The 16,605-nt window shown below is 32.0% G+C and overlaps 1 protein-coding gene across 2 annotated transcripts in view; it reads right to left on the bottom strand.

Annotated features, from left to right (window-relative positions):
* The window catches only part of LOC124531981 (kinesin-like protein CG14535), a 415,871-nt gene that overhangs the window by 60,878 nt on the left and 338,388 nt on the right, over positions 1–16,605 (bottom strand). For both annotated transcript variants that reach the window (XM_047106585.1, XM_047106586.1), the window contains one exon: positions 3,194–3,356. In XM_047106585.1, the coding sequence (XP_046962541.1) occupies positions 3,194–3,356 (163 nt within the window). The remainder of the gene's footprint in view (positions 1–3,193; positions 3,357–16,605) is intronic.

The following is a 16,605-nucleotide window of genomic DNA, read 5'->3' as shown; positions in this document are numbered from 1 at the left end:
AATGCTACTATCTATCTGGAAAGAAATTCAGATGCAAGATGACCTGCGGAGGTAGGTCAATAGGGAAAGGCATAAATTCCGCTGGTAGGTACTGAATAGTAAAGTTTATTTTTATTTTATCCCTTTTTTTATTTATTATAATGAATCAGATTATTTGTTTGCTCGAAATATGTGCTAATCTTTTAATTTGAACGAACGAATGAAATATACCTTATTGTACACCACAAATAAAAATAAATGAATGACTTTGCTTTGCGAATTGCTTTGATGGTGACTTTTTTTCTAATTCTTTAGGATTTTACTATACTCATGGTCGATAAAGATATGTAAAAGATAAAATATTTCATTCGACGCGATGGCCATTATAACTCTCTCTCTTCTTTTATTGAAACAATTTATTTATATAAAGAAATGCTATCGTTATCAGGATCTCAAATAAGACATTGATACCGTGGACAGATCAAATTACATTCAAGCTAGTATTCATTAACAAAAGCATGATAATTGTGAAATTAACTTGTACTAATATCTGAGAGTAGAAATTTTTAAAGTTTTCAACTCAGAAAGTCAGTAAGCTAATAAAAGATTAATTTCTCAAGCGTTTCCATCGTTAAGGATCCTCATTAGCGCTAGATCATCAGTTGTCTCATTAAATGCTTCCAATTAGTGAGCTCCGAGCTTAAATAAGGTGGATCCTCCACTGAAGATGCTGAAATATAAATAAATAATACAACATTTATATTGGTACTATATTTGTAGAATTGATTATTTTGATTGGACAAATGAATAAATTGTTAACTATTTTTTGTGTTATCTTTTTGAATGTCTGGTAATGATTGGAGTATGTACCAGTTATAGATATCAAAATCAAAATAAACTTTATTCAAGTAGGCTTTTACAAGCACTTTTGAATCGTTATTTAACAATTAAGTGAAGCTACCATCGGTTCGGAAAGTAGATTCTACGAGAAGAACTGGCAAGAAACTCAGTAGTTACTCTTTTTCGACATTTAAAAAATACAATCATATTAGTTAAATACAATTATATATGTATGTAATGTATCCTGCCTGAAAGTCAAGAGGTATTAATTCAAAGCTTTTTTATCATCTACAAATATAGTACACAAGTTGACTAAATGATGACGAGGATAGTAAGTCGTCAGACCTAAAGCTATGAGCAAATCTGTTCAGTGATGCTGTCAGGTGAAGCGGCTTCCATTGGAAGTACTAGATCTGTTGCTCACTACTGCTAGTCTAGCTCTGGGATATGATAATGTTTTAATCGTCTGTCATGTTGGATCAACTAGTCAGTACTGAATAAATTAGTTACTTAAATTTATTGTCAATAAATAAATCGCTTTGTAAATTTGAGCTGAGTTTTGTTTCTTTTTGTGAATCAAAAAAACAAAAATGAATTATCCAATTCTACTAAAAATAGTTTTGTATTGTAATTTTAACATTATAAGTTAATATTGAAGAATAAAAACAAATGAAAACCTATAAACTTAAAAGGTTAAGATTACCTTCGAATGGATTATTGAATAGATTAAACATCAATATAGCTCATATTATATGACTGCATAAGATGCGAAAAATAAGCCGAAATGTATAACTAACAAACTGCGAATTTTAACAAGCCATAAAGATAACGTCTTCAGCTTAGGTCAGTTTACCTTTTACCGCAATCAACGTTGTCCGTCGACGAGCGTGACTCGACTTCATTCGGACAGAACATTAGCGCGAATTATCTCTCGAATTTATTCAGAGAGTCATTTAAGCTTCGAGCGCGTCAGGTGTTTCAAGTGTTCGCGCTTCTTGTATTCATAAATTGGTCTTCGTCTTATGTTTTTAATGATTTATTATCATTTTAACTCAGTGTACAAGTATTTGGTGGTAGGATTACCAGCTATCGTTTCACACATCACACATTTCGTTTTGAATGATGTGTTAACATGTCTAAATACAAGTGATATCAAATCTAAGTCGCCAAAAGTCGTCTAAGATTAGTAGCGTATTGTTGATTTGAGGAATAATTCTTTGTTACATTTCATGAGGCTCATTTGCCAGTCCGCGTAAATCACTTTGGTTGACTTTGATTTATGATTATTGTTTCAAGATATTAAATATAACGTTATGTTACTTTTGTTTTTATTTTTTTTTATTTTAAGATTTTATAAATACGAGTACAAGCGAGTAAGTCATCTGATTGAATGTACACATATATCTTCGTCAATAAAAGCTCTGAAGAACAGCAAATCAATTCGTGAACATAATTCAAACAACTTTGAAATAAAAAGATTTGCCAAAATATTTTTGTTGAAAAAGAAACCGCGAAAGTACTTTGCAAATATCAACGGATTAGAACGAGCACATTTTTAAAGGAATAAAGTTATACAATTTACTGCTAATTTTACTTTTTGTTTTTTCATAGAACTTTATATTTTGTATGTCATATCTTTAAATTCTGATTTCAATTTAAATCAAATGGGAAGTCTTCCTGCCTGAAAACACGTCACAGCGGTAGCGTATCTAAATGCGTAGATAATTACTTTATCACCTAAGTTTATTCACTCTATTACTCTCTAATTAAGGACATTAAATCCTTTTTGAATGAGCATTTTTTAATTGAATTGTAGTCTCGCCCCAAATTAATTAAGGAATTACTAATATTCCTATTTACCCCTCATTTTACGCTTATCACTTGAGTTAGGAGTGGGGAACAATATTCTGAGGGGTCAGGATCGATCCTATGACTCTTTACATCGTTACCCGTAAACCTTTTTTTTTATGGTATAGGTTGGCGGACGAGCATATGGGCCACCTGATGGTAAGTGGTCACCATCGCCCATAGACAATGACGCTGTAAGAAATATTAACTATTCCTTACATCGTCAATGTGCCACCAACCTTGGGAACTAAGATGTTATGTCGCTTGTAACCGTAGTTACACTGGTTGGCTATTGCCTCTATTGCGCTTTTGATATTGACAGCTAATATTAACGAAGAGTTTATTATTTAATATAAAACAAAATCGCTTACCGCTGTCTGTGTATGCTTAGATCTTTAAAACGATGCAACGGATTTTGATACGGTTTTTTTGATAGATAGAAGGGTTCGAGAGAAAGATTTCCAGCTTTATAAGGATTTATATGCAGCTGGGGTAAAAAATATAGTTTTATTTCAAATGTACTAACCTTGCCTACACCCGTCGGTTCCTTCACACCAAGTCGCCGAAGCAAGGCTGGTGGGGGAGGCGGCGGCGTTCGATGTAACGCAGCGCTGAATCCAGAGGACACCGATTCCTCCTCTCGTTTCCTGCGCTCCCGGTGCGGTGATCCGCTGCTGCATTTTGTTGTTCTATAACAAAAACATAAAATTATTTTACTAATTTCATTGAATGTAGGCTTTTTCAACATAAGTTACAGTTTAAAGAATAACTCGGATAAGATGTTGATGAGACTTAAAATTAAATTATTTTGGGTCACAAAATATTTTGTCAATAGAAGTATATAATTAAAAGTACAGAATATATTGTGTGACAAACTCGTAAGTGCATGGTCGATTTTGTTATCCTTATCACTTTAATACCCAACAGCAATTACATTATTTCTTTATTCCTCTAAAACACTTCCGAAATTATTCTTAGACGTTTTGAATTAATTATATTTCCCGAAAATTGTGCGTGATTCGGGTCATTTATGAGAAATAAAAAACGGTAATGAACTTCCGAAAAATGTTGTAAATTGCTAAAATACGACAAAGAAAATGAGTGGCGGAGTAATTTAAAGCGCAGAGTTCATTGAAAACGGAAACCCAAAATAACGTGACTTTTCCTGAACCCCTCAAGAATTCGAATTCGAAATAAATGGACACTACGTGACATCCTGGCTGACCTTTTTTACATTTTTCAAAAATTCGCTCCGCGTCAATACCGTGGCATAAAGCCTTTCCTCTGATGGATGGTTCTTACGTGACTCCTGCCAACGATCGCTATTTTATTTTAATGCTCCCGTCGGCTTAAAATTGAAAATTCTCCGAGCATATTCGAATACTGCCGTATTGACAAATATCCAACTCTAATACTCCGAAACATGTCAATTCAATACTAGTTATTATGTCTCAACAGAAAATAAACACTCGATGTTATAATTTTAGATGTTTATTATAATATTAGTTTTCACTTCACGTTATCACTTAAGTGAATAAAGGTTCCAGCTTACATCATACTATTTTTTTTAAATACAGTCCTATGACTTAGCCTTGAAAGCATAATAGACAGAGTTATTTCTGTGTGAACTACCACCGGTTCGGAAAGTAGATTCTACCGAGAAAAACCAGCAAGAAACTGAGAAGTTGCTCTTTTGTAACATTTAAATAGCAAAGGATCTATTTTTATAAGGGTTTAAAGAAGTATTAATTTAGTAACGCTTGACTATGTCACCACATAGTTGAAATATATTTACCATTATATTTGACGTTATAGGGACAAGCAGGTACGAAGGTATGAAAGGCAACATTGGACAAACACAGCATGTCCTGCGTGCCACGCTCGCGTGACCGGCTCAGTTTATTGTGTTTAGGACTATTAACATTCCTATAGGGGAATGTTTAGATAACTCTCGACTTGGTGGCAGAAAGACCCTTCGTGTCTCGTGTGTGCCCGATAACAACGCCCGCTGCCTTCCGAGCCACTTATTGATTTCCTCTTTATTGATAGCAGCGCTCACTTAAAACATTATTGAAATTATTGAAGAAATATCCTTCAAATGAACTAATGTATAATCATCATCATATGAGACGGTTATAATCAGGTGTACTTGGTACTTAGATTTAAAGATATATAAGGATTTATTTAGATACAGTTCTAAATACTACCGTAGTTAACTGAAATCTAAATTTACTTTTCACAAGAATAACCTAACATATATTTGAATAATAATATAGGTTTATTTTACGTAGTAAATAATAAAGTCAGTATTGTATATAATTAAATAAAGTAATAGGATATGTCATATAAATTAAGAGATATTATCATATATATACTCTTTATATATCTTTGTAATACATTTTCATTAATTCAATACTGTAGTATACTTGTACGTACGTATATACATACATATATCCACCATATTGCAATAGACCAGTTTGGTGGAGTAGATCCATTATATCATTCACCCACACTTAGCCTTGTATATGTTAGGTACTTGTAACCTGTTGCTTTGTTATAAATTAATATATTTTACTTAAAAATTCTTGTAATTTTGCCATCTATCCATCTGTTTCTGGCGCTTTTGACTTCTTACGGTTAGGCGGATCGTTTTTGTAATATTGCACGGCCTGTTGCTTTGAAGGTGCTTAAAATGCTGACCTCATGTTTCAACTTACAAAATTATTTCCAAAATCACCGTACTGTTCCTATGAAATAACTCTAAGAAATGCATAGTGTTCACTGTTTTGATTGATTTTATTGATTTGAAGATTACATAGGGTAGCAGAAGGTTTTTAGTGTAAAATAAATTGGGCTGTGACTTATATGTCAGTTATCCAGAGGATTTTTAATTAGTTCCCAAGACTGCTGGAAGTTCTTCACCCGGACTTCCATTCCGCGGACTTTTCCCCTTCCACTTCAGTTTCAGTTGTTCATTGTCAATTTAGTGAAAAACTTTGAAACAGAATTCATAATTCAAAACGAAAATGTTTCTACGAAACGTTTAATTTGAAATATACCTAATTCTTTACATTTCATCCTAGATTCCACGCAAACTAGTACTTTCTTTTAATTAATTGGCTACATGATTAATTACTAGGTTTTGCCTTTGTTACGTTTGCTGTTTGCTAATTGATTAAAAGGCGGCGAATGTGTTTCTCATTCAACTCGATAGCGTGTATTTTTTCCATTATATTTACAAACAGAAATATTTCACCTATTACATACGCTTTCACTTTGAAGGAAATAAATTTGAAGTTAAGTTTACTGATTAGGACCAAATGGGGTTATTAATTTGATTTGCTACAATGAAACTTTACTAAAACAAATTTTATATTGCATGGAACTTTTAGTATTGAATGTGATTACAACAATTTTTATTTTGACGTGACTTTCAGTATTAAAAAATAAAGTTATCAAAAGCGGTCTTTGTAATTGGTTAGTTAGGGTTAATGGGTACTTTCTTCTTTGTACTTGAACTGGTCGTATTTGTTCTGTAGTGATGTAGAACCGCTTTGCTTTGTAGCAATTTACTTCGGTTATTGCTATGGTACCTTTTGGGAGACACGTTTTTTTACACTACAGGTAGCAAATGGGCAGGAGACACACCTGATGGAAAGTCACTACCTGGACGATCGCAACATTCGGGAGCTTGCAGGTGCATTGCTGGCCTTTAAGGAAGGTGTACCCTCTATTGTTGAAGGTTCCCAAGTCATAAGTACGGATAAAACGCCGGAGAAAGTTGGTTCCACAGAGTAGTTGTGCGAGGCATAAAATGTCTTAAAAATCGCGCTGTTGTAGATTTTCGGACATCAAGGTGGTGCTGGTGAAACTTTAAATTTTGACGATATGTCCAAAGTCAAAATTCAGCAGCCAGGTTTAACGTAATTTCACCAGTTATCTAAAGCTGTTATTTAAGCTATTAATTATTGCGTTACTGAATACTGACTCTGACAATACTTAGGAACAGTTTATACAACTTCTCTTTTATTAAGGTTTAATTATTTATTCTCATGAAATTCCAAATATAGTGCTTTAACGATATATTTAGTTCACCTGAAGTGAGCACCGAACTCGGTGTATGTCGAAGTTAGTAATTGACGCACGATTGATAGATCCTTCGAGAAATCTATTGGAGAGGCCTACTCGAAAGTTGGATACTCATCAATTAGGAAACAGCGTTAGAAATTGATAGTTGGTTTGCTGTTTGGATATAAACGTATTATTACGAAGTCGTTTTCACATTGTCTTTAAAGATTAATGATGAATCGATGTTTTTGTCTTCATTAATTTCTTAAATATTCTTTCCTTCAGGCGACGAGAAGGTAAATCTTTAATTACATTTGTTATTAAGAATTTTATAATTAAGCATGAATTAGTCATTGTAAAATTGCTTAACATACTAAATAAAAGCTCTAGATATTCCACGACTTATCACAGTTATTCCACAAGTGACGAACTCCGTGGTCGAGAAGTGGGTAGAGGTCCTGGGTTCGAATCCCGGCCGAGTCGATTCAGAAAAAATATTCTGTGTTGTCTTGGGTCTGGCTTTTTATGATACCGTTATTTCTGATTTTCCATAACACAAGTGCTTTAGCTACTTACATTGGGATCAGAGTAATGTATGTGATTTTGTCTTCTATTTATTTATAAATGCTAGAATGTGTTAGTGGATTCACATATAACGATATATTCCTGGCAATAAATATAGATGATATGTAAGTATCAAATTGTTTCACGTGTTTTTCCAACTGATGTTAAGTCGTTTATATTTAAAACCTCAACAACCTTCTTTCCTTGCATATTATTCATAACATCGCTGAGCTTAACGCATCGTCATCTTATCCTTTATCCGGGCTTGTAATGTCGCAGAACTACAAATTTATCAAGTCGGAATAAAGCGTGGTGCAGACTTGATACAGTGAAGATAGAAATCTTGCAATTTCAAAGCGATGTTTATGGCTCTATGTCGTTGATTTCACGGGTCGATGAACTCACTGAAAACAATCTCGGAAAGGCCGACTCTTGACATTTGATAGAATGTTCTTTCGACCATGGATAAGTCGTCGGGTATTTTCAACTATCTTTATTATTTTCGAATTTTTCTATCTAATATTTATGTTACGAATTGATAGAATCAATTTTCCTGATATCGTTACATATACAAGTATACAGAGGCAAACATGTTTGTTTTGTCTTTTGATGCTGTAATATATAAAATTGTAGTTTTTTTTCTATTGACATTTTGCTTTTCTTATATTGTCTTGTACTTTTGTGTATAATATTGTCATCGTCTTTGTAACATTTTTTGTCAATTTCGTGGTTCTGGTGTGCTGTAAATATTCAGTTAGTTATTTGAATAACATTTTTTTTCAATTATTACTGTCAGTGTTGGATGCTTCTGAATTTAAAGTCTCTGAAAACTTTGAAATATCCTCAAAATTGAGCTGAGTGACCATATTATATACGAAAACCATATCAGTAATATTATTGTTTCTTTTATTTTCCATTCTTATTTGAACTTTATAGTACTGTATTAAGACGTGTATTTCTTTTAAACACGCTCCCTTAATTGATTATACCTGACCCAATGGGACTAAGTAGTGTTCTTTAGATTGTATTTTTTTTAATGTCTATGTATTTATTGTTTAGGGTTTAATTTTAAATAAATATCGCGAAATCCTAACTTCAACTAAATTATTTCATTGCAAACAAAACGTTGATATAATTGCTGACTTTTTTAACAAAAGGAAGAGCTGGGACCATCCTTTATGTTTACTTGATTTTAGGTAATATAAAAATGAGTAATTGGGTCATTGGAATACGCAGGTGATACGGCACGCACAACATATAAAAGATGGATTGCTCATATATCAATACCCACTAGATTAAATGTTTGCAAGCCAGTAAAAAAGTTAGTAGGTACACATATCACAAGACATAATTATGGATAAGGTTACAGGTGCTCTTGACCCTGACCTCTGAGGTTTATCGTAATTGTAATATAATTTGGAACCTATTGTTTAATATATTTGTAAGGGATTACATTTATTCCTATTATTAAATGGTATATTTAATAAAGCTTGAAATATGCCATGTTAAGCGTTTGTAATTTATGTTTTTATTACATAAAAACTATTTTTTCAAAATTTACTCTTATCAAAGCAAATACATCAAATGTTGACTATCAAAGTCTAATCCTTGCTTTATATTATACTGTTACCACAATTTAATTTACGTTCGTGATTTTATTTTAGCGATTATTGTACAATATACGTGAAATTCACCTTAACTTCGCATTATATATGATCGTTTCGTACTAAAGACCATTTTAAATTTGTTGGTTTTTTAAAACATTTTTCCTGATAATTATGGCGATAAAGACCTCAGGTAATATTTAAGTAAAAAGTAAAGTAACAGCCCGTAAATTTCTCAATGCTGGGCTAAGGCCTCCTCTTCCATTAATGAGAGGGTTTGGAACATATTCCACCACGCTGTTCCAATGCAGTTTGGTGGATTGCACATTTGTGCAAAATTTCGATGAAATTAGACACCGCCGAGCTCGAGCTGAATTATAAACAGAAATTAAGCACATATGTATATATATAGTGGTGCTTGCCTGGGTTGGAACCCGAAATCATCGGTTAAGATGCAAGCGTTCTAACCACTGGGCCATCTCAGCTCATGTATATTTATTTGGTTATATTTTACGTTCCGATAAAATAATTAATGGAGAACGTCCATTTAGAAGCAAGGGATTGAGAACCTTAAATAAGTTCTCATCGTTCTATTTTCAATTAAAATCTTTTTCTTTTATAAAAATATTTCGATTTAAGCATCTAAGTGATTAAAAGCACTTTGAAAACATTTTATACAGAAAAAACTGCTAGAATAGAACGTTAAACTGTCTTTTGTTCGGCATTTTAAAATTTAAATCTGTCGCCAATAGCTCTGGAATAAAATTATGATAGTGTTCGAAACTTATGTTCGCTATCAAAGTTTTGAATTTGAACATTTCTCTTACACCTTATATACATGACTAGACGATTTTTTTTTGTTAGGAATTACATGGCAACCAGCCAGCAAAATACCGAGCAACTAGTCGTATTAAAACTATATTCAATGCAAAATTAGACTCTATTCAATTGCAATAAAGCACTGAAAGGCTTAAAACGACTGTATACGTAGTTTGTAAAATTCAGCATTGTTTGGGAAAATGATGGCAATAAATATAAAGGAAGGCCTTTACCAAAACTGTCCAATCGCGTTTAAGCTTTCAATGCATTCTATACGACGTTACGAGCTCGTTTTAGTTTTTCGAATCAAAAATTTATAGTTAAATTTTCTTGACGTTGTACAATGGAGTTTAAATAGAATTTGAATGAAGTCGTAAAACGGTTTCATAATCATGCTTGCATTGTAAAGTCAAACCATTTTTTATTGAAGACTGTGCAATTCTGTGCTCTCCATTTTCTATTTGAGCTGTGCTTGCGACCTTGCACGCATTTGGATTTGACAAAAAGTCTGTCTGTGTAGCCTAAGTTACTCCTTTTTATATCATTTATATGCCAGTGACAGTCGTGTCAAAATCAGCCGTTCCAGAGATTAGCCGGAACAAACAGACAGACAGACAAAAATGGTAAAAAATGTTATTTAGGTATATGTACCGTGTATACGCATTGACTATTTTAATATTACAAATAGACACTCCAATCTTATTATATGTATAGATACAGATAAATAGAGTCAAATAAGCTATATTAGTGGTCACCGTCGCCACAAATGTATTATTGGAAGACATATTAACAATCCCAACACAACCGAAATTGTTAGTAATACTTTTTCCGTTGATTTGTTATTTATTGATATATTAAGTGATAGAAAGTCATATGCGACTTTAGTTTAAATAATTGTAACATTTAAAATATAAGATATAAGTATCACAATTGCATATCATTGCAAGCTTTAAGGTACTTATGTTAAAAAATATTCAACATATTAATAATTAGTCCCAAATTAATTAATTAACCCAGTGGTTAGAACGCGTGCATCTTAACCGATGATTGCGGGTTCAAACCCAGGCAAGCACCACTATATATGTATATGTGCTTAATTTGTGTTATCATATATCATATATCACATATCATCTCGAGCTCAATCACGATGTGAAGGAAAACATCGTGAGGAAACCTGCACGTGTCTAATTTCATCGAAATTCTGCCACATGTGCATTCCACCAACCCGCATTGGAACAGCGTGGTGGAATATGTTCCAAACCCTCTCCTTAATGGAAGAGGAGGCCTTATCCCAGCAGTGGGGATTTTACAGGCTGTTACATTTATTAATAAATAATTAAACTTATTATAAGGGAAAAATTAAGTGCTGGAAATAAGTTTTATATTTTAAATAACGTTTCATTTTGTCGCTATAGAATTTTTTTGATAAACGAAATAAAAATAATAATATTCACTTCATTTAAAGATATAGAGCATTATACAAATGAGGGTGAAAATATTGCGAGCCACCGACGCCGCCTTAAAACAGGCGTTTCATAGAAATGCGTTATGCACGGATCGAATTAACACATACTAGCTAAGCACGCGGCAACGTGCGCTTGGTAATCATTTTTTTTTTTGAAAATTTATGAACTTGCATCCCATCCTTTAAATGTGAGGAAATCTGTGTCATATACAATTACCAGTAGTCGCTCGCGTTTCAGAACGTTATTTGTCATACCTATGTTAGACAAAAAAGGAGCCTATAAGCTTAGTTGCCAAGCATGTCCTTTATCAGAGTTCAAGTTTCAGAAAGAGTTACTCTCACATTTATAATATTAATATAGATTAAAATACAAATGGTAGTTATCACAAAAAATAATCTATTACTAGTACAACTTAACGTTATATATGTACGTGTATTTGTTTTATGTAGTTAGTTAGTAGAGAGCAGGTTCGTTTTTTGCCCAGAGGATCAGAATTGCGATTCAACGGGGAAATGTTGCCAGCATTCTTGCCACCATTGCACGCGGTCAAGATTTATACAGTAACTAGTTTTAGTTCATATTTGTATATATTCAAGCATTTAATGCTATTAATTATTTTGTTAATAAACTATATATTTACTTAAAAGCGTTGAGTCTATTGTTATTGTCAGCGTGACCTATTTAGGGTAAAGCATTCAGGGATAAATGCAATGAGGGTGGATTATACGAAATGTGAAAAATGCTTTTATTATTATAAAAAATACTTATTAATTATTGTCTTTAGAATTATGTCGTATGTGTCCTAAAAAACTTATTGTACTTTTACGAAGTATAGCATTTCTATAAAAGTTTTAGTCTACGGTCTCGTAGTTACTCCGTCGTAGGATCGCACACAATGAATATTTTATGGGAAAAATTGCGGCGCACTCCACTAATGCTGTGGGTATCTCTGAGTTATATCACGTATTTTTATCCTATTCTGGATAAGAACCTTGCGATGTAAAGAAAAATAATACTTTGATAGATCTTAGTAATGCAATTATGTTCAATGGAAAAGCTATCATATTATACAGTACAGAAGAATCCTGAGTTTTCTTTTTCTCTTAGGCTGATTAGGCAAGAGAAGAGAAGACTAAATATAATAGTTATAGTGTGAGTTGTATTAATAACTACCGACCCGTGCCGCACGCACGCGTGCAATACTGATACTAAATATACTATATAATTCGTTTATTTACGACATGACGTGTTTCTTTACTATATTGTCCATATATTATATAAAAAATCTTCCACTCGAATCACTCTATCTGTACTCTATATATTAAAAACAGCATGATCAAAATCCGTTGCGAAGTTTTAAAGATTTATGCATACATAGGGATATAGGGACAGAGAGAGCGACTTTGTTTTATACTATGTAGTGATAGTGAAGAAACGCCCGGCGCCGACTACTGTGATAGGACCAAGCTAATGCTTTTTTATGTTGTAGGTCGGTGGACGTTCACTCTTCAAACCGGAACACAACAATAATATATTGTTCTTTTCGGAAAATTATTTAATGAGTGGATAGTACCGACCCAAATGGTATTGCACAAAGCTTTAACAACTAGGTATAACATTTAATTGAAAATGTATCATTCTGTACCTGTAACATTACACATATACATACATATTGTATCGGATGTATAGAAATGTATTTTGATTTATAAAATCAGTAAAAATAGCTTTATAGAGCAGATTCGAATAGTCCTGCTTCGTAATTAGTCATAGTAAAAAAAAATTTTCAGAAAGAGAATATAAAATATTTTCTATTATATTTCAAGTATATATATAGTTTATACATAATATTTCAAGTATCTGAAAATCTATATATATTTATACATTTGTTCTTTATTGTACACCACAAGGGAGAAATTAAAATAAACACAACATATATTTAGCCTTAATAAAACAGGCGTACCATTTTGGCGTCCTTATCGCTTCATAGCGATCTCTTCTAGGCAACCGATCTATAATATAAGCGAAGTCGCATCACAGTATTACAGGCTAATGAGGCAGTTTACGGTAACTGCAAGTATGCATCGCAGAGATAAGTTATCGAGCAAATTTTGCATATCTAATTAATTACGGATGATGCCAATTGTATCTAATGATAACGCAATATACAATTATACAGCATCAGAATGTATATAAAGGGCGTATGTGTCGTTTTTTTATGGAATACATTTGCGGACGAGCATATGGGCCACCTGATGGTAAGGGCACATCACCCAGAACTTGTTATAGTTCTTATAGATATTCCCATCAACTTTATTCAAGTAGGCTTTTACAAGCACTTTTGAATCGTTATTTTACAATTAAGTGAAGCTACCACCGGTTCGGAAACTAGATTCTACCGAGAAGAACCGGCAAGAAACTCAGTAGTTACTCTTTTTCATAATTTAAAAAATACAAAGACAAGTTACTTAAATACAATTATTTAAATTAATATGTCATATAATTATTTTTTATCATCTATAAAATCTTGTATCGAATAATATGATTATTTTACCAATGTATTTTTTACAAACGATTTGAATTTACGAAACGGCAAAGTTAAAAATATCTGCGGTATTTTATTAATATGGGTATAAAAGACACAATACTCATGTGGTTTGGTGGCTCAACACAAGCCTTATGTGGATTTAGTTTAATAAACAAAGTTCTTTTACAGCGCCTGTAGTAGACTGAACTGGAAAAATAGTCACGTAAAGATAAAGCGTTATGCTCTGTCTTTGTCGCTTTCTAACAAAAGAAAGAGACAGCGCATACAAATGCGATTTGATATAGATTTATTTAAAATTAATGTTGATTTAGTTCGTATCATCTGTTCAATGATGAGACATTCGATAAAAAGTTGTTATTATGATTAAATTATTGTACGGTTAACTTATTTTATAGAGTCTGTCATTTAATACATAATATATAGCTTTGTTCCATCTCGGTGTATCAAGATACTTATTTTTTTAAATTTATTAGAATTTTTAAATTTATTTAAATATATATAGAAGCGACCCGGCTTCACATAGGAGCAATACTGATACTTAATATTCTACCGAATTTGTTTATTTACATCACATTAGAAACTTCTAAAATTATCAGTATTTTACTATATTGTCCATGTATTATATTCAAAAACCTTCCTCTAGAAATGTTAAACAAAAATTGCATGAAAGTATTTTGCGTAGGTTTAAAGATCTAAGCATACATAGGGATAGTCAGCGGTAAGCGACTTTTTTTTATACTATTTAATGATTATTTTACAGTAAAAATGCTGTAATATCAAATAAGCAACTTAATTTAATCTGTTTAATTTTGTCTATGGTCACACTTCCTGCGTGATGTAGTTCTTACTATGTTAAATAAAGTAGTCCGTTGTCAGCTAAGTTGTTGAGGTTGAAGACTAAGCTTCTTAATTGTGTCGCATTATTAGTGCTGTTAAAACATATGCTAATCGCTGTTTGCTTATAATTTGAATCAATAACACGGTCGGAGCACCCCAAACTGCAGATGCGTGTATAACTCGAGCTTTGAAATACTGATGGAAAAGTTTCGAGAAAGGGTGAGTTGATTTTTATTTTTCATCTATCAACACGAACAAAAGAACAATTCATCTGAGATAATGAAAAAGATTATGAAGGATTAAGACTGCTTAAAACAAATGAATATGTATATATATGTATGTATTAATTTGTTAATGGTTGCAATGAATATTTTTTGAACTATACCGATATGCTATTAAAGTATATTAATTTAATTCTTTTACTAATTTACACAATGATTAGTTAAGCATTTCGTTGTATCTTAAATTAAAAAGTCTAAATTTTTTCATTAGTATTGTGAGTCAATTTTACTGGCGTTTTAAACATTAAAATATTTTTTGTGCCTATATGAAAATAAGAATAAATAATAAATTAATATTCAATAACAATTTCATATTCATATTTTCTGAAGTAACCTCTGCATCATACACATTAAAAATGGAGTATTATTTACATTTTATTCTAGTAATCAGAAAAACTCAAAAATAATCTTACATATATCTAACTCATCTATATACTATATATATCATAACATAGTAACATTCGTCACCAAATTCCCTTTAAATAACAACCAGAATAGACTATATGTTGGAAAGAGCTTACGTAACAACCTGCAAACAGTTCTATCGTGTAAGTATACAAATTGTATCATGTGTGTAAAAGCTACGCGTGACAGGCGGAACTTACATCCGTAGTTCTGTTTTATGTACTCCCTGTATAACTAAAAAAAATGTAGTTACAGGCACATAGTCTACCAAACCGCTACGACCGTAGCACTAACATTCTACGCCAAATCGTTTTCTATTCGTTCAACTTTCTACGAGTTTTATGTAGAAAGTTAAAAATTAAGTTTAAGTATAGAACCAACGAACGAATTAGATTTGTAATAATTAGTTAATTAAAATTAATCTAAAGATTTAAACTGTAGATAAAACTGATTATATTAAAAATTGAATTGAATATTACTACGAATAACTCAACACTTTTGTAAATTCTACGATATCAACGAAAAAACGTTCGCACAAAGAATTTACTTCTATTACTACATGGATATAATGATCAGAATTATAATATTCAATGCTATAATACTTTGATTCACATTATTATATACGTATTACGTTTTAGATTAAGTACTCGTAAATGTACCTATATTTCATATTTACCATTGTGCGGTAATAAGCCACGTCAAAGAAGAAAATAATGAGGAAAAAACAAATGAATAACTGTCTTCAATACTCAAATGTATCAGCTAAATGAATTTATAAATTTGAATATGGAATTCAACCAAAGAGGAGATATTTCCAACCAAAGTAGAATATTTTTTAATAACATTTGTTACCCCGATAGTAAGTGATCGCTTCTGCCCATGCACATTGAAACTATAACAAATTTTAAACGTTCCTTAAATAGCCAATGTTTCATAACCAATATGTCATACCCTTTGTGTCAGTAATAACACCTCACTAGAGAATCAAATCGGTACACAACAATATTGAGTATGAGTTGGGCGGTAGAATATGTAATACCTACCCAAACGGGCTTACACAAAGACTCACTACCTTAGTAGTAAGTAGTAGTAAGTCTAATATGTATTCAATATGAAATTGTGCATACATAATAATATTATGTATTAAATTTACATTGCTTACATATCAATTTTCATATTCAAATAATAGGTTGGGGAAAAAGTTTCTTCGTATTTTATATGAAAATTCAAAAAGTTTTTTTTATAGTTTATTTACATTTGACTAAAGTATGTAGGTGCCATTTTGTTCCATAACTTTTTGCCATTTTGTTGGTAGTGACATGATCCCATTGCTGTAAAAATTTTGGGGC

The sequence above is a fragment of the Vanessa cardui genome, chromosome 8, assembly GCF_905220365.1.
Source record: "Vanessa cardui chromosome 8, ilVanCard2.1, whole genome shotgun sequence".
NCBI classification, from domain to species: Eukaryota; Metazoa; Arthropoda; class Insecta; order Lepidoptera; family Nymphalidae; genus Vanessa; species Vanessa cardui.
This window is presented reverse-complemented; position numbering and strand designations above follow the sequence as displayed.